Source organism: Suncus etruscus, chromosome 10 (assembly GCF_024139225.1).
Source record: "Suncus etruscus isolate mSunEtr1 chromosome 10, mSunEtr1.pri.cur, whole genome shotgun sequence".
In the NCBI taxonomy this organism is placed as follows: Eukaryota; Metazoa; Chordata; class Mammalia; order Eulipotyphla; family Soricidae; genus Suncus; species Suncus etruscus.
In genome coordinates this window covers 110,523,817-110,548,351 of record NC_064857.1, presented here as the reverse complement: position 1 = coordinate 110,548,351, position 24,535 = coordinate 110,523,817, and the positions used below count along the sequence as shown (strand labels likewise).

Genomic DNA, 24,535 nt, shown 5'->3' with positions numbered 1-24,535 from the left:
CTCTTGAGCACTCAGATTGTGGTCTTTAAAAATATTGGTTTTCACTAAAGGAAATCAGAACTTCAAAGAAAAATGATTCATTTTAAGACTGGGGTGGAAAGGTAAGGAAGTATTAGAAAGTACAGAGACGCATGGGAAAAGGGCTAAGATGTCAATTCGAAGTTCCCAGCAGCCAAAAAGAACAATTTGAGCTTAAAAGTATAATTTAAATGGATAAAAATGTATCAAATAAATTTAAATTCCCAGTTTTCTAATAGCATGTCAAATAAATTTAATTGAGTACTTTGGGATTATTAGTAGAAAGGCAATAAATTCTTTAAAACATGGTCAATAAAGCAAAAGAATAAAGCATTTTTCTACATTTACTATTAAGGACTTAGCATTATGACACTGGGAGAAATATATTTAAATATGATTAAGGTGTTTCTAACATATTTAAAATATTAAATGAATTCCAAATGATAGGTTATAATAACACTATTTTGCAACTATCAAAGACCTAATACGTACGGTCACTGAATATCAATAATTGAATAACAATAATTACAAAAATAAGGAGAAATGCATTTAGGATGTCCTCCAGATGGAAGAAACATGATCGCTTTACCAAAGAAATTAAATTGGAGTCTGATCAATCTGCTGAATGTAAATGCCAATTTTCAGGAAATATACAGCACAGAGAAACATTTAAATTTACTGCGGGAATGCAGTTTATTTTGTGAATATATTTGGTGACTGCATGCAATGTATTCTCTGAAAATGGTTTTGTGTGATTGACATAATGCACTGTAAAATCAGACCTGGGTCTTTGTCTTTGAAAAATTAATGTCCATCTTTGACAAATGAGTTCTTTAACATTAATCAGAATGAAATATTTAACTCCTAAATTGTTTGTGTGTTAATAACAGACCAAGTACTTAAATGTTAACACGCAGAATAGTTAACATGTTACTTAACTTTAACAGTTAAAAAATTAATCTGAAAACTTTATTCATTATTTCTGTTTATGATTCTTCTATAAGAGAAACTTTGTTCATTATTTCTGTTTATGATTCTTTTATAAGAGGATTAGAAGCAGCATGTTCTCTTAGGTGATATTTAAAATCAGTGGGTACTTATTTGATATACCAATTAGCTAATTATTTTGTGAAGGATTTTGTAAGGAGTTTTACTGTATTCCAATCAATGAGATGTTCCAGATATCTTCATCTTTGAGACATTAGATAATTTATCCTCTTGGCCTGATGTTTTGTGTTGGTAGGGCTATGTATGTCTCTCTATGATTATAAGGTCAAATTAGTATAAATAATGAAAACTTATTTTATATTTTGACATTGATCTTCAAGTCACTGCTTTATGAACTACAATCAGTACTCAGCAGAGAGTAAATTTGGAACTTGGTGTATGTGACACATATGATCTAGCTCAATAGCCCCTGGAATTAAACACTGAAACCAATTCAGACAAGCTAGGAAAAATTATTATAAATGTGACATCAAAAACAACAGTTAGTTATTTTATATTTTATTTTATTTGTATTTTTTGTTTGGGGGTTACACCCGGTGACTCTCAGGGGTTACTCCTGGCTCAGAAATCGCTCCTGGCTTTGGGGGACCACATGGGACGCCAGGGATCGAACCAAGACCCAACTTGGCAGCTGCATGCAAGGCAAATGCTGTGCTATCGCTCCGGCCCCTATTTTAGATTTTATTCCCAACTGATCACAGTCATCTCATTCTGTCATGAAATGGGAGATAAAGGTCGAGATAAAAATGGCCTAGACTTATTTTGTGTATTTTTTAATATTTATAGTCCCATACAAAATAGCAACTTAAATAACAGATCAGAAGCCTACACAAAATGACTGAGAGTCATCTTGAGTAAGACAGGAAGCAAAGCATGGCCATGAGGCCCAGTCTCAATTTACCAGGCAGGAAGCTGCAAAATCTGTCCATGGAAGCCTGGAAGGTGGAGTTGTGAACTTGAGCGAGCTGTTCAATCACAGATACCAGCAATACACACCCTGCAAAGAAACAACAACTTGTCAGATGCTTTCATGAGAAAATGGTGCTGGGCACGAGGAAAGAAAATCAGAGGGAGCCAGCACCTGGGTCCCTGAAAAGAAACCTTGCAATCTTAAAAGATGTACTGAAAGGTCTACTTTAAGGCAAAGAAAACCCGACAAACACAATTCCTACAAAGAGATGACACCTAGTCCCATGACAATCATCTCTCTCAATGTCAATGGACTAAGTGCACCAATTAAGAGACATACAGTGTATGGGGACAGAGCAGTAACGCAGCAGTAAGGCGGTTTGCCTTGCACATGTATGATCTAGGACTAACTGTGGTTCCATCCACCGAGGTCCCATATTATCCCCCAAGGCAGGAGCAATCTCTGAGGGCATAGCCAGGAGTAATCCCTGAACATCACCAAATGTGGCCCAAAATAAATAAAAAATTTTTTAAATAAATGTTATAAAAAGAAAAATAAGTTTTGGTTAGCTAATCTTACTATCATAATGCTCATGCTGTCAGTTTTCTTTCAGGAAAGGAACCTTGATGCACAAGATGTGGTAGACGATACTACATGGTATAGACTCCTCTTATAGTGCTCACTACCATATTGCTAGACATGAAAATTATGTTTATCCTAAAATATTCCATGCACAATATAACCCCGAAAGCTTTATGTAGCAAAGTCTATCCCCACCAGTGAAGTGCCTAGCAATTGGAAAATCTCCCCCCGCCCCAGGTGCCAGCCCAATTTTTGTTTTTAAGCTGTTTGACTCATCCCATAAAGGTCAGGCCTCAAACTACAACCTACAAATAGATCTCCAATGTCTATCTAAAAGGAAGTGTGAGTGGGTAGGTGGTAGACTCCTCCATGTTTGTCTAATCTGTATTGTACATAATCTCTGCCTATATTGTATATAGTCCCTGTTATATATTATCCATCCTCCCCTTCATCCCATTTTACCACCTTACAAAATCCCTTCTATCCTCGCACCCCCCTCCAACCCTGATTCATTTTTTTTCCCTATTTAGCCCTCTTTATCCTCAGATCGTAATTCCACAGAAACTGGGACATTCGCCCTGCTCCATTAAACTGTCACTCAGCTCCCAAAGAGAGATGACATCCTCCCAGTCCTCCATCTCTAACCTCAGCAAGAAGCTGAGGCCACAGCTCCTGCTGATTCCACCTATGCAGCTTTGTTTCTCCCATCTCCCCTCAGTGTGGACTATAGCTTGCTGCTGAATTCAGCTTCAGAGGTACCCCAGTTCAAGGACAGTACCTCATCCCTGACTGCTGCAAACCATTTCTTAGACTCCATAAAATCATGGTGTGGGATGAAAATGTGCCCTGGATCTTACCCCAATTCAGACTTTCTCTAAAGATAGTCTGTGGATAGTGTGGATATCTATGTTTTCTTTGTATGTTTCTGTATTTTCTTAACAGTTATAACTCTTAGTGTTTATTTCCATATGTAGAGGTAGCCTCCCTCATCCCCACCTGTTTTGTTTGTTTTGGATCTACTTAGTAAGAAATTCTAGTATAAAAGTCTTGCTTGGGATAAGGCCTCAGGTCCAAACCAGGGCACAGAGATTATATAGATGTTATTTTTACCCACAAATGCATCATATATTATATATAATATAATATGGCATCATTCCTTTTTGCATAGGCACACTAAAATGGGGATATCTTATGTATAGAAAGAGTTTTTATCTAATAGAGATAAGTCATAATGCAGGGGTGCCTTCCATTCTGAACATTTGTCAAAGGAATTGACTTAGACCTCAATTGATTGGACATCTACCATCCAATCCCAAACCCCAAATCTCAACCTTGGAACTAGCACAGTTCCCTGCACCAGCAGCAGGAATCAAACTCTTCCAGGAGAAGGTCCTAATACTGCTCTGGCATCAACTTACACCAGAGTAGATTGATATAGCACCCTAATAACAAGGAAACAGCAACAATTTAAACTAAGGGCAAGTTGTCCTTGCTCACTACCTAACAGTGAGATGAAATCAGAAGCCTTCATCCTAGAATCTGTGCAAAAACCAAGATCTCTAATTACAGAAGACTGACTACAACTACCACTGAGCAGAACTTTTCCTGAGACCATAAAGAAAGAATTTATTCTAGGCTTTTCCCTAGGATCTGTGCAAAAACCAAGATCTCTAATTACAGAAAACTAAAGAATAACTTTGACAACCACAACTAAGCATAACTTTTTCTGGAACCATAAAGAAAGACCTTGGGGTTTCACAGATAATGTACCTGGAGCCTGTAGTCACTCTTATGACAATATGCTTCAGAGGTAGGCCAAGAAAATTTCCTTTCTATTTCTCCCTATGTTTATACTGCTTATGCCAACATAAAAGGCACATATTCCCCCTTATTTTTTTTAATTTTATTTATAGCTTTTAGATAGGGACTCCTGCCTTTTTATACAGAACCATAGAACATGAAATACCTAATATTTCTATATCCTCTTACAAATTGAGAAAAAGAAAAAGAAAGTGGATGGGACCCAGGGGCCAAGTGGTCTCAGGAGCATTGAGTGGAAAATAAAAATATTCATATTTAAATACACAAACAAAAGTTAATGAAAATACTGGGGCTGGAGAGATAGCATGGAGGTAAGGCGTTTGCCTTTCATGCAGGAGGTCATTGGTTCGAATCCCAGCGTCCCATATGGTCCCCCGTGCCAGCCAGGCTCAATTTCTGAGCGTGGAGCCAGGAATGACCCCTGAGCACTGCCGGGTGTGACCCAAAAACCACACACACAAAAAAAAGTTAATGAAAATAGAATCAAGAGAACCAAACTATAACAATTTATACCCAAAATGGAACGATTACACTAGCAGTCCAGGGGGCCAATGGTGGAGGTCTGGGATGCATTCTGGGAACTATGGTGGAGGGAAGTCAACACTGGTAGTGGGAAGGGCCCTAATTCACTGTCACTATGTGCCTGAGATACACCTGTGAAAGACTTTTTTTTTTTTTTTTGTGGTTTTTGGGTCACACCCGGCAGTGCTCAGGGGTTATTCCTGGCTCCAGGCTCAGAAATTGCTCCTGGCAGGCACAGGGGACCATATGGGACGCCGGGATTCGAACCGATGACCTCCTGCATGAAAGGCAAACGACTTACCTCCATGCTATCTCTCCGGCCCCATGAAAGACTTTTAATTCACATTGGTTTCAATAAAAAATGAAAAACAAAAGACTGGAGTAGTCATACTAATATCAGATAATATAGACATTGAAAGATTAAAATGGTCATGAGACAGAGATTGGCATTTCTTACCAATCAAGGGATGTGTGCACCAATATGAAATCATACTTCTAAACATATATCACGCAATAAATGGCCAGATAAATACTTAACACAACTACTGATAAATTTGAAGAAAGACATTAGTAGAAACACAATAATAGTGGGAGACTTCAACAAAGTTTGTCCTCTTGATAGATCAGCCAGCCTAAAATTTAATAATAATATATTGTTGACTTCAAAAATAGAAGCTGACTCCAAAGTACCTTCAAGTCAACTTAACTAAAGAGGTGAAAGAGTTAGATAAAGAAAATACAAAACTCTGTTTCAAGAAATAAAAGAGGACACAATGGAAATGTAAATAGGTACATACTCATGGATTGGGAGAATTAACATTATTAAGACATCAATACTTCCTAAAACAATGTTGATATTTAATGTAATACCTATATAAATTCCCATGACATTTTTCAAAGAAGTGGACTAGATTGTCCTGAAATTCATATGAATAAATAAATGTCCATAAATAGCTAAAACAATCCTTGTCAAAAAAAAAAAGAAGAAGAAGATGGGAGTGATCACTTTCCCCAAAGTTAAACTGTACTATAAAGTAGTAGTCATTAAAACACCATGGTATTGGAATAAACACAGACCTTTAAATCAGTGGAATAAATTTGAATATCTGGAAATGGATCCCAGATTTATGAACAATTTTTTTTCTGATAAAGGAGCAAGAAGTAAAAAGTGGAACAAGGAAAATCTCAAGAAGTGGGGCTGAGGAAACTTGTCAACAACATGCCAAAAAAATAACTCAGACCTCTACTTAACACCATGCACAAAGATCAAATTAAAATGGATTATAGATCTTGATATCAGAACTGAAACCATAAGGTACATAGAGAAAAACTTAGGCACAATACTCCATGACATTGAGACTAAAGGTATCTTCACTAATTAAACACCACTAGCCAAGCAAACAGAAGCAAAGACAAACAAATTGGATTACATTAAACTCAGAAGCTTCTATACCTCAAAGAAAATAGGGACTAGGATAAAAAAGCTACCCATGCATGGGAGGAACTTTTCTCCCACTACCCATCAGATAAGAAGCTAATACCTAAGATATACAAGGCAGAAATTGAACTTTACAAGAAAAATCATCTAACCCCATCAAAAAATGGTTAGAAAAAATGAACAGACATTTCTTCGAAGACAAAATTCAGATGGGTCAAAGGTACATGAAAAATGGTCCTCATCACTAATTATGAGGAGGTGTAAATTAAAAACAACAATAAGATATCATCTCTGACCACAGAGACTAGCACACATCAGAACAAAACCAAACAACCAGTGCTGACCTGGATGTGGGGAAAAGGGGACTCTCATTCACTGCTGGTGAGATGCAAACTTGTCCAAACTTTTTGGAAAACAATATGGACATTCCTCAAAAAGCTAGAAATCAAGCTTCCATAATGACCCAGCAATACCACTTCTAGGGATATACTCAAGGAACACAGAAGCATAATACGAAAATGCCCTCTGCACTTTTATGTACTCCTATACACTATATTCAATAGCCAGAATCTGGAAACAATCCACGTGAGAGGCTAAAGAAATGGTGGTACATCTACACAATAGAATACTATGCAGCTGTTAGGAAAATTGAAGTCATGAAACTTGCTGTACATGTATGGACATGGAGATTATGATGCTGAGTGAAATTAGTCAGAGACAAAGGATGGAAATAGAATAATTTCACTCATTTGTAGGATATAAGAAATACAAGAGATAGTACAGTAAATAAGCCCAGAGACAGTAGAGGCAAACTCAGGAGGTCAATCCCAGGAGGAAAGCTCACTGAAAAGAGCAGTGAGAGCAGTGAGCGTAACAAGAGTAGAGAAGGGTCTACTAGGAGAATGCTAGATGAACTGATTGCTCTGGTGCCAAATTGGAGAATCTGTAAAAGGCAAGACACCCCTCTATTAACAATAGTGTCTAAAAAAACAGAGAGAGAGAGAGAGAGAGAGAGAGAGAGAGAGAAGCAATTTGCCTTCCTTAGAGCATGGTGGGGGTGGGGGATGGGAAGAAAACAGGAAACATCCTTGACACTATTGAAGGATGGTATGTTGTATAAATAATACCCAGCAATGAACAATTTGTAACCACAGTTTTTAAGTAAAGCAATAAAAAAACCCCAAAAGTCAGCGAAAAAAAGTGGGTAGGTGTTGGGGTGGCTTTAAGAACTTAGAGACATTGGTCAGGGGATCTGGACACTCTGGTGTTGGGTGTGGTGTAAGAACACTGTATGATTGAAACAAAGAAATATACATATATGTACATATACATATATTTATAAATACTGGTCTTGTATAAATTCCCAGCAGTGTCCAGGGCTAAATTTGGGTTCTGCATTCAAGAATCACTCCTAGTAGTGGTCAGGGGACCATACATGGTGCCAGAGAATAAACCTGTGTTGGCCAAATGCAAATTCCTTACCTGCTGTATTACTGCTCTGGCCCCTGAAATTATGTTTTTAACTGTATTGTTAGTACCTAAATAAAAGTTGAGACAAAAACCATAATGCAAATGTACAAATTTCAAAGTATGTCTAATTTCCAAACTGTGGAACTCTTGATTACCATTTTCCTTTCAAATTTCAAGTGCTTCTGCAACATGAGTTGTCATTAAACATGAAGGGTGTTAAGAAGGTTGTAGGCTTGGGGGTTATAAACATTAGTTGGCAGTTGAGTTTTGCCACATATGCTCAATGTGACTTTGGAGAAATCTTTGAATTTTGCTTTGTTTCCATTTCATTTTGATCAAAAGGGACAAAGAGATATTTAAATGTAAGGAAACCAGTCAACACAGATTAGGAGCCCAGTAGATGAGGTTTCTTCCCTTTCTTTCCCTTCTTCAACAGATGCCCCATGATGAATGGGGCCATTTCTATGTCACAATTCTCAGCCTACACCTTGAGCTCAGATACTTCATCTTAGAAAAAGGATAAAAAAAATGCTAAACACTTGGAGCTAGAAGACATGAGTTCTGCCCTGACTTGCTTTCATTTTCTCACTGAAAATAGGTAATAATATGTTTCCATTGTGCTGCTGTGATAAGTAAATCAGCTAACAGTGCAACCAAAAGTGCCTTTGAAATAATACAGCCCTTGGAATACATTATTTTACCACCCATCTACAAAGCACCAGGCCTGAAAGCACACTCCAATATAATAACTGTCTGGGAAGGATCTGGGTCATATAAGGAACACATTCCTTCAATTACCTTGATTTATGTGTAAAGTACTTGAGCTCCTATATTTTGACACTCTGGAAGGCTTTGTCTTCTGAACCACTGAAGAACGGAAGAATCCCAAACTTCCCTTCCCTCTTTTTTTGACAAGGGGAAAGTATTTTCCTTGGGTTAGAGATCTCTAGCCAGAATATAGGAAATTAGTAGGTTTCAGTCAGGTAAGAGACTTCTATGAGAAAATGTTGATTTTTCAAACCTTTTGTAAGTGGAAGTAAGTTTTGGTCTAAAATGAAGATATTTCATTGTGCCTGGCCTTACTTTAAGCTGATTATGATTCATCTGTTCAAGGAGTTAGGGACCAAAATTTACAGGCATAGTGTCATCAAAACCAAATTTCCCCCATGACTCCTTGAAATAAGGTGACTATTAACAGATGTGAACAGTACCCCTGGGCATTTCTAGACATAGAGAAATAAAACCTTCTGCCAAATGAGAAATGCCAATGAAAAATGGGAATTTCCACCTTTTGAGACAGGCAACACACGATGAAATTCTGCATTTGAGCCCTGATTGTTCTTTGCTCAACTGGGCAAATATGGGTTCCCCAAATCTGAGTGCCTTATTCATCAGATAATAACTATTTGCTGAGGTATTTATCAGTATTAGCTACTAAAGTTGATTAGATGAACTTTTAAAATGTTTTAATTAATTACTTTTATTATGGTGTAACTGACATGCAGCAATATATCAGCTGCAAGTATGCAGCCTAATGAGTTGACATTTCTATATTCCACAAATGATCACAATAAGTCTAATTGACATTTGTCATCATGTATAATTATAATTTTCTCATTGTGATGAAGACAGTAAAATTTGTTATCTTATGAACTTTCAAATATGTGATATATGTGGGGGTTGCACCCACAATGCTCAGATTTATACCTAGCGATGCTCAGAGGGCTACACGGATCCTTGTACATAAAAGAAAAAACGTGTTCTACCATTGAGCCATAGCCCCTTGTCACCCTACACCCTGTGAATTACAACATCATGAAATTTACTTTGCAACAAAAAATTTGTTCCCTTTGACCTCTTTCTCCTGTTTTCTCTCCTTCTCACTTCTACCCCCACGCTTGCCACTAAAATCACTAATTTGTTCTCTGTATAACTAAATGTTAAATGTGTTTTTAAACTAAGCCATGCAGTGATGTTTTGTTACACTGCAATGAGAGTTACTAGCCCTTTATAGACAAAAAATCATTTTCATACATTGTGCTTAATTTTAAAATAATTTTAGGGGCTAGAGAGATAGCACATCAGTTCATTTGCCTTGCATACAACTGACATAGATTTGATCCCTGGCATCCCATATGGCCCCCTGAGCCTGCCAGGAATAATTTCTGAGCAGAGTCAGGAGTAACCCTTGAGTATTGCAAAAGTAAATTAAAAAAACTGTAAAGTGCAGATACTATGCAATCTTGTTTTAAACATTTAAAATATAGAACAATGCAAAATTATAAGCATTACTTAAATTACTCAGAGATAAATCAAAAATTTTTTTAAATATATATTCAAAGTATGTGCACATTTTCAACATTTATAATACTCTTTTCACCCTAATTTGTGTCTCTGCTAATCACCTATTAAATTAAGTGGAGCTAAATAAAATCTAATAACTACAATTGAAGCACAATTTTATGTAATTATGATAAAGATACGTATGTGGATGATGAAAAAGGGAGAGACTTCAAAGCTAACTCAAACATTGGCTCAGACCAGTGATCTTGATTTTTTTTGGTTTTGGAGTTTTTTTTTGGCGGGCTACACCTCGTGGCACTCAGAGGTCACTCCTGGCTCTGCACTCAGAAATCACTCCTGACAGCTCAGGGGACCAAATGGGATCTCAGGGATCAAACCCAGGTCTGTCTCTGGTTGGCCGCGTGCAAGGCAAACACCTACTACTGTACTATCTCTTTGGTCCCAGACCAGTGATTTTGAACTAGTTTTCAGTCTTTCTGGAACTGTAATGGAGTTTGATCTAAGGTTCTTGAGGGCAAAAGTGAAGTATTACCAAGTCTTTAAGCTTGAGTGTCTGACTGAGGGCCAGGTCTGAAGCAGGCAGACAAGAGTTGCCCACTGACTTGAGGTCCAGGTATGAAGTAGGTAGACAAAAGATGTCCACTGACTTGAAGTGAGTTCCAATACGAGCCACATGGCACCATTTTGTTCATCCATTGCTGGGGAGTTCCATAGTAGAGGGTTTATGGATGCACCTGCCCTTGTGCTTTTAGCTCAACATTATCCAGGAGACTGTTGCTCATTCTTTCCCTTTAATTTTACTACAGGGCTTGGTTCCACTTCTCATCCTTGGAGTAGACGTATTATTCTGATGTGAAATAGGCATAACCAAAGCCTTCTATTGTATCAAATAGCAGCTGTTTTATAAATATTTTATATAGGCAGCTCATGATGAGAAAAGAATAAGGTGGAGACTCAATGGTAAGTTCACATGATGATCACTTCATACAGTCTTATTAGTGAGATGTAACATTCAGCCCTAATTTGGATTTGAGGCGCTATGTGTGAGGGGAGTTGGAAACAAAATTAGGATAAACAGTACAGACACCAGCGGAAAAAGTTGTGCTCTGAATTAAGCCTAAGATCTAGCCTGCTGCTACTCAGATTTTATATGCTTTCTTAAAAAATAGAAAATCATCATTGTTAGAATGAGAAGGCTGGTATAGAATGAGAAGAGAAACAGAATGGGCAGGACCCAGGACCCTGATATTCAGAAAGGTGACACCATGTGGAAAAGTACTGAGGGGAAGGCCTTCTGATTGCTTTGTCTCTTTTCTTCTCCCAGTCATTAAGAGAATTCCAAAATGTCTGTTCCAAAATGCAGTTCCGTGGATATGTAAGAAGGTTTGCCCAGTTAGGGTGGCAATTGACTAAAGAATGTGGCTCTCCCTTTTTCTTGTTCTAGGAAATAAATAAATCCTGGCTTTAGATCCACAAGACATTTCCCCTAGTAACTTCATGACCTTCACTCTTATTTCTATCTTATTTTCTTAATCATCCTCCATGATTCTGCTTCAACTCTGTTCACTGAGGCTAATTCCCAACACATAAATTTAATTCTATATAACTAATTGACTATGTATTCAATATAATTATAGAATAATTACATAAAACCTGTACCTAATAGCTATACATGATTTTAATTACATAGAACTTTTAAACCTTTAAAATTTGTAAATGTCAAAGAATTTGAGTAATTTCAGTGGCAGAGGTAGAACAGGAGCTTTCTGATTGGTCCTGGCACATTGCACACATCTCAATAGTTTGTGAAGGAATTATGTTAGGAGAATAGTAGGGAATATATAGATTTGATGAGATTTTCTTATTCATGGAAAGTGAGAAAGCTCACTCAGGGAAATAATAGATCATTGCATTGTTCCCATTATTCCAAATAAGGAGACTTGGAGACTCTGGTAAGCACATCAATCCATCGAAATGAGTCTAGCACTATGTAATGGCACATTTCTATTTCTTATCATTCTCAATCTTTGGCTTTGATTTTGTTCCAGGTAGCATGATAGGGTGATCCTGGTAAAGTAGGGAATACAATGTCTAAAACCTAGAGCATCCTTTAGAATTTGAAGGCCTTTGACACAAAGGACCTGTCTTAGAAAACTGGAAAACCATTGAATGAAGAATTCCAGGATAAAGCACAGAGAAGAAATGGCTGGAAACCTTGGGAGGAAAGGCTTTCCATGGAACTAAGGCCAGGTGAAGAATATCAAAAGAACACCATAAACAACTCTAAGCTTCCCTTTGCAACTATTTTAGTAATATGCTGAGAGATTCTGGAGAGTGTTAGGTTGTTTGGAAAACTAGATAAGCTAACTTGGCAGGAGAAACCATGTGTCCTTGCTACCTCCACCCATATGCTGCCTGCATCTCCCCTCCTCCCCTCTTTGTACTTTCAGACTGTTATACTCTTAAATCAAGATGTGTATTGGTTCTCTCCACTCTGTCAACTTTCATACTGCTGTAGGCAAGTAGATACATTTACCCAAAATTCATTTTCAAAATACAGACCAATTAGCTTGATGGGACAGAGGCTTTTGACACAAAAGTTCCATTTCAGGAGCATGAAAGCAATGGAGATGCCAGAGGGAAGTGGCTGGACAACCCCAACAGAAGGGGAATGAAGGAAAGAAGGAAAAGCTAGTAGAAAGGTCACAAAAAGAATATCACAAGATAATTAGTTCAACTGCTCTTAAGTCTTTTTTGGCAACCACCCTAGAAACAGACTGGGGAAGGTGGGCAGTTTGGGGAAAATGTACATAAACTAACTTGGACAAGGAAGGGCCTGTGTCTGTTGCTGACACTCATGCTGCCTGGACCACCTTCTTGAGATTTGTACTTTCATGATGACATACATGAGATATGTCCCGCTTCTCTCCACTCTGGAGAAGACCACGTTTTCTGTTGAGCGGATGTCTGACTTAGCTTGTCTTTACTTTTCTTGTTTAACTTTACTTGTTTAACAAGTTCATCTCCTAAAATTCTTTTCTGTGAGGAGGATAAGATTAGAACTGATTTTCTTTTCTTGCAAAGAGCAATGCCTCACTTCAGCTTGAGGCCATTGCTCCTGGAGAAGTCTGGTGGCAGGGGTCATCTCCCATGCCACAGAGTGTAGGCAGACATCAGATACAGCTTGATGGCTGCCTCTGGAGACCAGTGGGATGGAAAGCACATGCTGCGAAGGAACTCAGCTGATTTTCTGAGACCTAACTTTTCAAGATGCTTCCCCAGGTGACAGAGATAGGGAGAAAGAAAGAGGTAGATTTCCTCCTTGAGACTGTTGCCTCTTCTTCCCGCTGCACATAAGCCACCTGGGGAATCCCCAGTGGCAACAATATTCTCTTTGTGCTATGTTTTATGTTCTTCTTTGCCTGATCATTCAAAATCCTCCTCACATTCCAGTGAAACATAACCTTCCCCCCAATTAGAATTCAAGGCTCTCTCCTTCACTGTCCAAGCACGTCACATCCATCAGCTGAGAAAGGTAGTAAATGCTGCTCTGACTTCCTGTCCTCCAGATTTCACTCTCCTGGAGGGCTAAATCCATGATTTATTCTTCTATTTTACTGCCTCGCACTGAGCTTGGAACATGAGCTCTGCACAGCGTCATTGAAAGGATCAGTAAGAGAAATACTAATGGAAAATATCCTCTATTCTTTGGGAACTACCTCTTTAGAAAGAAATGCATGAAAAAGTCTGTGGATGACATGATATATAGAGAAACTCAGTTGAATGACTTTCTTTTCTTCCTCATGAGGCAAAAATCACACTTGAATTTCCAGGACATTGGAAAAATCTTCCAAGATGAGTTTTCACAAAAAAGAACAAATGGAATGAACCAAGATCTTATGAATACTATACTAGGTTTTAATAGCCTTGGAGAGAAGTAGAATCCTTTTTTTTTTTTTTTACAGGAAGCTCATATGTATTTCCAAGCTTTACATACAATGGATAGTAAATGCCAATATCAGTCAAAGAGTAGGTGAGATGTCATTCTGAGGAGCCCCTAAAAAGCAGAAGTATTCCCAGGAGAGAAACAATAACATGCTCTATTACTTTATATTTCCCATAGTTTAACAGGCAGAAAATTGTCTTATTGTTACTTTCAATAATAGTTTCTAACAGTCAATGGTATGATAATTTTGATAAGGTGAAAAATAGGTAATTCACAGTTGGTACAGTGTAGCAAAAATACTGGCTAAAAATGAAGCATAAGAGATAATTTCCTGCAATGTTTTTCCCTATTCTTTGGGACTCCAGTAACTCTAACTCTTGCACATTATTTACTTTCTTTATAGATGATTATTTAAACCCACAGTGTAGTGATGAATGCAGAAAAAATGCGAATATAAAGACCAGCAAGCTTCTTCTTACAGATATGGATGTTTCTTCTGAAGTTTACTAGAGAAATCCAGTCAAGGGTGCTCAGGACTTTGGTGAGTTTTGGGCACAACTCAATGCAAAATAATTAGATAAATTTAAGGGAGAAAAAGTAACAGTAGTTTTTAATATTGGATGAAGTTTGCCACTATTTTCTCTGTGTGCAACAAAGAGATTATGATCAACAGGATATTTTAGAGAAGTAGTAAGTAATGTAGCTTGGACTATGCACATGCTCAGGTCAGGCTCAGTTTCAGTTTGCATCTGGCACCCTCGCACATGTCTGCTCACTCAGGAAGCTCTTGGACCCTCTTTCAGGTGGATTGCTAATTTGTGGGCTCCAGTGAACTGAGCCCTGAATCTCTTAGTGGCAAGAATGGAGAAATTTTCTTCACGACAACTGATAATAAGTGGTTTCACTGTCTTGATAGGATAAAGAATGTTTTTCCTGGGAGAGAGACAAGGGCGAATTAATTCCTCTCATTACAGACTATTCTCTGGCTGCTAATAAAACTCCTGGCTGTGCCAAAGTCAGTTTGCCGAAACTACTGTTCATTTTGGAAGTGATGAAAGCCAGTGATACTTCTACATTTTACTCAGCATTCACTATCTAAAATCTCACATATGGAACATCTGCTCTCACCTGGCATCTGAAAATAATGAGGATAATAGAAACATATTTCTAGTATCATAGAAAAAGCATTGAAGGAGGCCCAAAAGAAACACCTGCTGCAGGGATATGTTTCTGACCACTTATCTCAGGTAGAACATAAACTGAACCATGGAATCCTTTTGAAATGAAACAGAACTCTTGATACTTAAATTATAAGCATGATGGTGCTGGGCTGGAAATGCATCCAATTGAAGACGAGTCTATTATATTTCTCATTTGTCTGAAGCCTGCACTTCATTGAAAAGCCTTGCAAGCACCTGGCAGTTGCTTTCAGAGTCAGGGTTGCAGAGACTACATTTCCTTTCTGACCCTGAATGGGGCATAAATAATTCATCACATGCTAGAGGGTGCTCTGTAGTTTCTGCATACATTATCATCTCATTCAAAACTTCACAATAACCGAAGATGTAGGAATTATTGCTCATTCTTTAGAGAAGCAGATGGAGGATCAGGAGGTTAAGAATTTAAGCAAGTTTGGAAGGAATACGCAAGTAAGTTAGGACTAGAATTTAGGATGTATAAAGGACTTCTAGATGCCAGGCTCAAAACTCGGGGGAGTGGGTGTCAGCATATGCTGAAAACAAATTGATATGATTCCTGTTCTCTTAGAATTCTACCCCATTAGGGAAATGCGATAAGCAAGTAAACATGTAATTATACATAATTTTAGGTAGTAGAAAGGAAAAGAAACAAGGTGATGAGAATAGGAATGAGATAAGCATTCTTGGATGGAGTTAGTGGAGAAAGTTTCTCTGACCTACACACAGAAAAAGTGAATATTCTGGAAAGCAGAGAGTACTGTGAAAAGAGAAAGCAGGGATTTGTAGATGGAGGAATTGGTACCCACTTGATGGCAATGAGACTAGGTAGGAAAGCCTAGTGCCAGAACTCAAGAATAGGAAATGAGGTGCAGGGAGAAGATCAGTCAGGTCCAAGGACTTTATACTCCAAAAGAGGTAGGCAGTTATCCTAATTGCTCTGGGAAGTCAAGGATAGTCTTTGTGGAGGGGGCTCCTGTGATTTTATATTCATCTTTAGAATATCACACTGGTGTGTTGGGGAGGAAATATGAGGAAAAGTTAAGAGAAGAGATAAATTTGGGACTACTTTGGTCTTAAGAGAGAAAAGGGTGGAGTGTTGGGTAATGCAGGGCAGTGGGGTCAGAGTAAATGGAAAGACAAGAGATCCACTGTGGAGAATGTCATGAGAGGATTCATTAATGAAAAAGACTCAAGAAAAGTGGAATTCAATAGTCACTTTATTTCTTATTTGGGGCCCAGGAAAAAATAGTATCAATTTTAGAATCATGCCATAACCCTCCCCACTTCAATGTACCCTCATAGATCTGTTCCCATCAAATCTCCTTGGTTCGATGTCAGCAGAGGATATTGTTTTATATGTCATAATTTCATTCTGACCTTTTATATCAGAACTATCTATGTTGATGAAAAGAAAATTAAACAAGAAAAGTATTAAAATAGGCATATAAAATTATTCTATAGTATAATAAAACTATAATATTAGCTTTATTTCCTTATTTTTAGGTTACTAAACTTGCAATCCTGGACAGATATTGCAGCTCCTTTCTTTTATTCTGATTTTTCTTTGGCATGACTATGGATAGGTTGTTCATAGAAGGAAGGAGATAAGCAGGGAGACTAAAACAAGATGCCATATTGTAGTAGAGAACTGGAGAGGTTGGGAATCGGGTAGAGCCAAGATTAAATTATGCTTCTATTACTTATGAACAAACATCTTTGGCAGGATGGCTAATATCTCTAACTATAGACTTTGATATCCACAGAGTAAATAATAATGTCCAATTATGTGGTTCATTAAAAATGGCAACATGGGGGCCGGGGAGGGGGGGAGGGAAAACAATGGCAACGTGGAGCCTGAGCGATGGCACAGTGGTAGGGCATTTGCCTAGGACGGACCATGGTTCAATCCCCCAGTGTCCATATGATCCCCCAAGCCAGAAGCAATTTCTGAGCACATAGTCAGGACTACTCCCTGAGTATCACCAGGTGTGCCCCCCCCCAAATAACCCCCACCCTAAAAAAAGGCAACATGTGGGGCTAGAGTAATAGCACAGTGGAAGGGTGTTTGCCTTGCATGCAGCTGACCTGGGTTTGATTCCTGGCATCCCAAGCCTGTCAGGAGTACGCAGAGCCAGGAGTAACCCCAGACAGCCATGTATATATTTTTGCAACTCCTCCTGCAGAACTGATATCTGTTTCTCAATGATAATTTTTTGGGGAATCTGATGGTAAGAAATAAAACATACAAGTATATATTGCATATAATGTACTGTGGTAACATTACCCTGATACCAAAGGTAGACATGGGCATAACAAGGAAAAGAACTTGCAGCCTATTATCGATAATATCTCTAATAAACATAGACACAGATAGCCTCAAAAAATGAAAATGAAAACTAACAAAATTAGCAATACATGCAAACTAAATAATCTAAATCTAAGAGAGAATAGAGAGAATGAGATATAGAGATAGAGAGAGAGATGAGAAAATGTATGCCTCAGGGACAGGCAGGGATGAGGGCATCAGGGAGAGTGAGAGAGAAACTGAGAAAGTTATTGGCAAGACTTAATGCTTATCTATTATTAAAAATCTACTAGTAAAATGGGAATTAAAAACCAACCTTAAGGGCCCGGAGAGATAACACAGTGGCGTTTGCCTTGCGGGCAGCCGATCTAGGACCAAAGGTGGTTGGTTTGAATCCCGGTGCCCCATATGGTCCCCCGTGCCTGCCAGGAGCTATTTCTGAGCAGACAGCCAGGAGGAACCCCTGAGCACTGCTGGGTGTGGCCCAAAAACAAAAACAAAAAGCAAAAAACAAACAAACAAACAAAAACCAACCTTAATATAGTAAGGCCATATACAACAAATCCATCACCAACATTCTACTCAATAGTAAAAACAGAAAGCTTTTCTCTAATATCAGGTACAAGGCAAGAAAGTTCGGTCTCATCACTATTGTTTAACATTGCACTGGAAATCCTAGCCAAATTAATTAAGCAAGAAAAAGACATAAAAAATCAATCTGGGAAAGAGTAAAAACTATTTGTAGATGATCTAAAATATGAATAGAAAATTCTAAAAACCTACTTGAAATTATTATGAACAGTAAAGCAACAGTAAAGTTGTATGCCACGAGTCAAGTTACATTTTTATATGCAATGAACTAGAAGAGAAAGAAATCAATAAAAACATGTTTAATTTCCTTTTTCCTTTTTGTTTGTTTTTGTTTGTTTGTTTTTGAGTTGCACCTCTGGCAGGCTTAGAAGACCCTATAGGATGCTGTGGATAGAAGCAGGGTCAGCCACAAGCAAGGCGAAATGCCCTGTCAGCTGTGAGATTGCTTTAGTAATGTTCAATTTCATAGGATAAAAACTACTGAAAATTATTTTGGCTTTTAGACTACCTGGTATTTTAGAATACCTGGTATTGCTAAGGGCTTATTCCTGGCTCTGTGTTTAGAAATCATATCTGGCAATTCTCAGCTAATTATATGTGGTGTTGGGTATCAAACTCAGGTAAGCCAGATAAATGCCCTGTCCACTATAATATCTCTTTTATTAAGTCATAATCTTAACAAAGGAGTTGAAAGGCTTGCAGTCAAGAATCATGATACTATTTAAAGAAATAAAAGACATAAGAAATGAAAAGATTTTCTATGTAAATATACTGATAGATTAAATGTTAGCTAAAAAAAAACATCGTATATTTATTCAATGATATTGCAATCAAGTGGTTTTTTTGTTTATTTGTTTTTTGGGTTTTGGCCCACAGTTGGTGGTGCTCAGGGGTTACTTCTGATTCTGTACTCAGAAGCCACTTCTGGCAGGCTTGAGGGGCCATATGGGATGCCAGGGATTGAACCCAGTTCTGCTGCATGCAAGGCTAATGCCCTCTCTTCTGTGCTATTGCTGCAGCTCCTCAAGTAGGTTTTTGGGGGGCATATGTGGAAGCCATTTGGGCTAAACCCATCTCTTTTCAGGCCGACTATGTCCTCAGAGATAATTGAGCCCTAGAGGAACTCAGGAGATGCTATGGGCTGAAGGGATTGAACGCATGCCATTAAGTTATGCAATGCAAGACAAGCACCATGCCTACTGTGCTATCTCTTTGGCCTTACTACAAAGCTATAGTAATTAAATTAAGAAGTATTCAAATGAAAATGAGTCACTGTAATGGAACTGAAAACTCAGAATAAATCTTTAACATAAAGGAACAGTTGATTATGAATAAGAGAAAATTCTGGTACTAGAAATTTGGGAAAGCCACATTCAAAGGAATAAAGCAGATTAGTCACATCATGCACAAAAGTTAGTTTAAAATGAATTTTAAAGACTTAATTACTAGACTAGAAACCAGAAAATTTATTAAAGAAAATATAGGCAAAATGTTCAGGATATTGTGTGGCTCAAAGTAACTAGAAGGAGAGGGACAGATATAGAATGAGTTCATATTATGGGTTACAAAGAAGCATAGTCAGGGGCTGGAGGGATAGCATGGAGGTAAGGCGTTTTTGCCTTATATGCAGAAGGACGGTGGTTCGAATCCCAGCATCCCCTACGCCCCCGCCGAGCCTGCCAGCAGAGATTTCTGAGAGTAGAGCCAGGATAACCCCTGAGCGCTGCCTGGTGTGACCCCAAAAAAAAAAAAAAAACACACAAAGAAGCATTGTCAGGAAATAATAGTAAAAGCAAGTGAACTGAGAACTTGTTTATAGAATTGAACTGACATTTGTGCAGAGATAATAGGGCTGTGGTAGGGGAGATGGAAATTGTGTTTGGGGAATGGAAACCTGACATTAGTGATGATAAGACTCTGATAGAAAAAGTGAAATTACATAAAAATAAAAATTTAGCTCACAATAAAACCCCAGGACATAGGTGGAGAGAAGTGGATACATGGGTAAAGGGTGTGGTATGTAAGTCACTAAATAACAGTTTATAAACCACAGTGCCAAAAAGAATGAACAATTAAAGCATGTTATTAAAATAAAAACCATCTTACTGCATGGGTTAAACTATCTTACTACATCTGATAAAGGACTGATATCTAAAACATAAGAAGATCTCATAAAATTCAGCAACAAAAATAATCACAAAAGTTGAATAGATGCCTCACCAAAAAAGATATATAGATTGTCAACAGAACACAGCAAAATGTTCATTATTACTTATCAATAGAGAAATGCAAAATAAACTACACTGAGTTATCTCACACCTGTGAAAATGGCCTATACAAAAAGAATCAAAAACAAGAAGAGCTATGAAAGTATGAAGATAAAGAAGACATTTTTCACTATTTCTGGGTCTGTAAATCTGTGGAAAACTGTATGTATATTTCTCAAAATATTTAAATCATATCTGCTATATGATCTATCAATTCCACTTTTTGGCAAGTATTTAAATAATGCAAAGGCATTAAGCTTAAAAATTTACTTACTGAAATGCACAGAATCCAGAATCTTTAAATATAAGAACCTGATACCAACAATAACTAAAGTGTGAAAAAGTTTCACCGGAACCACAGAGAATGACTCGGGTTAGACAGACTGGTATGCCTGGAACCCAGAGTCGGTCTTATGCCAATAAACTTCTGGGGTGAGGCCTTCTTGTAATAAGGCCAAGGATTTTGTTTCTGTTTTCCCCACATTTTTCTGAACCTATGCAAACAATGGCGATTGCCACTATCATGTCTTTACTATATTTTTTTACTCTTATCCTTTAAGGAAAAAAATAAAATTTACTGAACTTAAAAACAAATAATTGTAGTAGAGTGCCTGTCTCGAATACAGGCAGGGAATGGGAAAGGGGGAGGGAGGAATGTTACACTGGTGAAGGGGGGGAGTGTTTTGTTTGTGACTGTAACCCAACTATGATCATGTTACTTAAATAAAAAATATATATTAAAATAAAAATTTACTTACTGTTGTGCTAATTTAATTTAAGTGCTTTTATAATAGCAAAGATGTACAAACAGATCAAATATGTAATGCAAGTGTGGATCAAGTGTGGTACATATATGTATAATAGTTACACGATTACAATAATATTGAAAGTTTCCCATTTGCAGCATCATGGGGGGAGAATAGAGGATGTCAAACTAAGTCAAGTAAATCAGAAGAAAAAGGAAAAGCAACGAATTGTGGAACTAAGTTTTGGATAGAATCTGGGGTAGAACATCACCAGAAAACAGGGGTCCAATGACCTGTGACTTTTATATTGCTACTTTAACTGTGGTTATGGGTACATGCAAATATTTGAAGAAGTTTTATATTGTGCTCTAACACATAACAGTGGATTATAATCTTGTAAAACAACATTACCTCAATAAAATTATTAATAAAGGGGCTGTAGAGATGAACAGCATGGAAGTCTTATAGTCAGCCATCTTACATTCACTTCACGGCACTACATAGGGTCCTCCAAGCCCCATCAGGAACAATACCTGAGCACAAAGCCAGAATCCCTGGGCACTACTGGGTATGACTCAAGAACAAAAATTACTACAATAAAAAGATGGATCTGATATTAAATTTAGCAAAGTAAATGTGGTCTCCAATTCAAAATTAAAGGTAAAAAAGAAGATGCAGGGGTGTGACATGGAATGTACTTGGGAACATTGGTAGAGGGAGTCGACACTGGTGATGGGACTGGGCCTTGAAACCCACTATCAAGACCTTTGTTAATCACAATGGTTTCAATAAACTATTTAAAATGGAAATGCATAATTTAAAAAATGCAGTTGTTAATCTCAGATAATTATAAAAGTGAATACAATAAATCTGAAGAAAATTATTTTACATCATATATTACCTATTAACTTTAGTAAGCTCCATTCAGTTCTCTTGAAAGCAAAGAATTAGATCACCTGACTTTCAAAACCTATTGTTTTTCAGTCATTGCAGTCTTTTACTTTTATGATTTATGGACTATATAAAATTTTTATGACGACTTATCTTTTAATTATATCTATTACTTTTTAACTTAGACTTTGTTAAAACCTAAAAAAAACTAATATACCCTAAAAGAATTGGGAAATTGAAATACAATTCTTTTCAACACCCCTTTGCCTATACAATATTTAAATAAAATTTTTAATGTTAAATCATACTTCACATATATTTTTGGAGGTGCAGTTTTAGTTCATTGCTTTTGAAAAATGTTCTTTGTATAAATGTAAACTACAAGTCAGCTATATTATTAAATACACTTACTAATTTAATTTTTCTTCATAAAATTGTGATTTTGGTTTTCCATTCACTTTTATATTTGGACTATGATACATAATTGTGGATAGAAGTTAGAAGAATAGAAAATTAGATGCATGGTTGGGAGGATGGATTGATAATAGAAATGTTAGAAAGATGGTGGGTAGATAGACAGGTGGGTATGTAGGTAGACATGTAATCCAAACAATACCCTTTATCCTTTATCCACAAACACATTTACTAAAATCTTAACCTGCTAACAAATACTTACTACTACCAAATCTCCTAGAGCCCTAGTACAATGGTAGGGAATTTATTTGCATTTGCTTTCCATATGGCCAACCAGGTTCGATTTCCAGTACCACATATAGTCCCTGAATCCAACAATAAGTGTTTCCTAAGTGGAGATTAGTAGTAACCCAGGTGTAGCCAAAATTTGAAGTTGATTCTTCTCTTCTCTTCTCTTCTCTTCTCTTCTCTTCTCTTCTCTTCTCTTCTCTTCTCTTCTCTTCTCTTCTCTTCTCTTCTCTTCTCTTCTCTTCTCTTCTCTTCTCTTCTCTTCTCTTCTCTTCTCTTCTCTTCTCTTCTCTCTCTTCTCTTCTCTTCTCTTCTCTCTCTTCTCTTCTCTTCTCTTCTCTTCTCTTCTCTTCTCTTCTCTTCTCTTCTCTTCTCTTCTCTTCTCCTCTCCTCTCCTCTCTTCTCTTCTCTTCTCTTCTCTTCTCTTCTTTCTCTTCTCTTCTCTTCTCTTCTCTTCTCCATCTTCTTCCTCTTTCTTCTTCCTTCTTTCTTCTTCTTCCTCTTCTTCCTTTCTTCTTCTTCTTCTTCTTCTTCTTCTTCTTCTTCTTCTTCTTCTTCTTCTTCTTCTTCTTCTTCTTCTTCTTCTTCTTCTTCTCCTTCTCTTTCTTCCTCCTCCTCCTCCTCTTCTTTTCGTTTCCCTGTATTTAGATGGGAGGCTTTTCTTTTTTCTTTTTTAATATTATAAAATCTTTATTTAAGTACCATAATTACATTTTGCCTGATTTGAAATAATGATAAATTATCTAGAAATTAGTTGAAATCTGGACATAAATCACTTAAATGAGCAAAAAATCATTTTTAAAAAAGAAACATGCTTAGACTTTCTTTTTAAAAATAATTATTCTCTAAATGAGCCATAATGTAAATTAAACCATACTTGTTAATTTTTAAAGCACATTTGTTTATGAATATTTCTTTAAAAAACCGAATTTTAGAAGAAATACAAGCTATAAAAATGAGAATGCATTTAATGGTTTTGAAATTTGTTGTTTCTGCCAAAGATAATTAAGTAAAGAATTTACTCAGGAATCTTCACTCAAATGCCAACCTAAAGTAGAATAAAATGTGTATAAAAATTTCAGAATTTTGTTTCATAATGGTGTTCTTAAAATTTTTATATCAGGCTTCTTTGCATCCACGTATACATGTTTAGATCAGCTTTCTATTTTTTAAATTTTACTTAAAGAGCAGTTATTTACAAAGTTATTGATACTTGGGTTTTAGGCATTACATATTTCTTGTTTAGAAATTTAATTTCTGGAAATCATTACACAAATGTTTTTCATTTTTCTCAAAACCCATAGAAGAGACAAAATAGAGGAGGACTGGGGGGTCCAGCTCCTGGCATGAAGCTCACCATAGAGATTTTTGGGTGCAGTCACAAAAATGATTACACTGAGAACTATCATAACAAAATGTGATTAAATGAGGGAACTAGACAGCCTGTTTAAATTACAGACCAGTGTGAGGTGTGGGTATACACATACACACACACACACACACACACACACACACACATATATATATATGTATATATATATCTCAAGAGAAAAAAGTGAGGACACACACAAAAAATAAAAATAAAACTCTCTGGGCCAGAAATACAGTGGGCAGGGTGCTTGTCCTGCACATGGTAGACTTGAGTTCAATCTTCAATACCTCATCTTATGAACCACATATAGATACCTGAGCACTACTAAGAGTTATACCTGAGTGCAGAGCCAGGAGCATAACCAGGAGTGACCCAAAATTCTTTATTGACCTTTATTTTAGAATAGACAAATTAGGGGTGGAGAAATAGTAGAGTTTTCAGGG

At 37.1% G+C, this 24,535-nt stretch overlaps 1 protein-coding gene across 1 annotated transcript in view; it reads right to left on the bottom strand.

Annotated features, from left to right (window-relative positions):
* AOAH (acyloxyacyl hydrolase) overlaps window positions 1-24,535 on the bottom strand; it is a 280,216-nt gene that overhangs the window by 235,059 nt on the left and 20,622 nt on the right. The window contains exon 2 of the mRNA XM_049781733.1: window positions 1,928-2,023. Within this exon, the coding sequence (XP_049637690.1) occupies window positions 1,928-2,023 (96 nt within the window). The remainder of the gene's footprint in view (window positions 1-1,927; window positions 2,024-24,535) is intronic.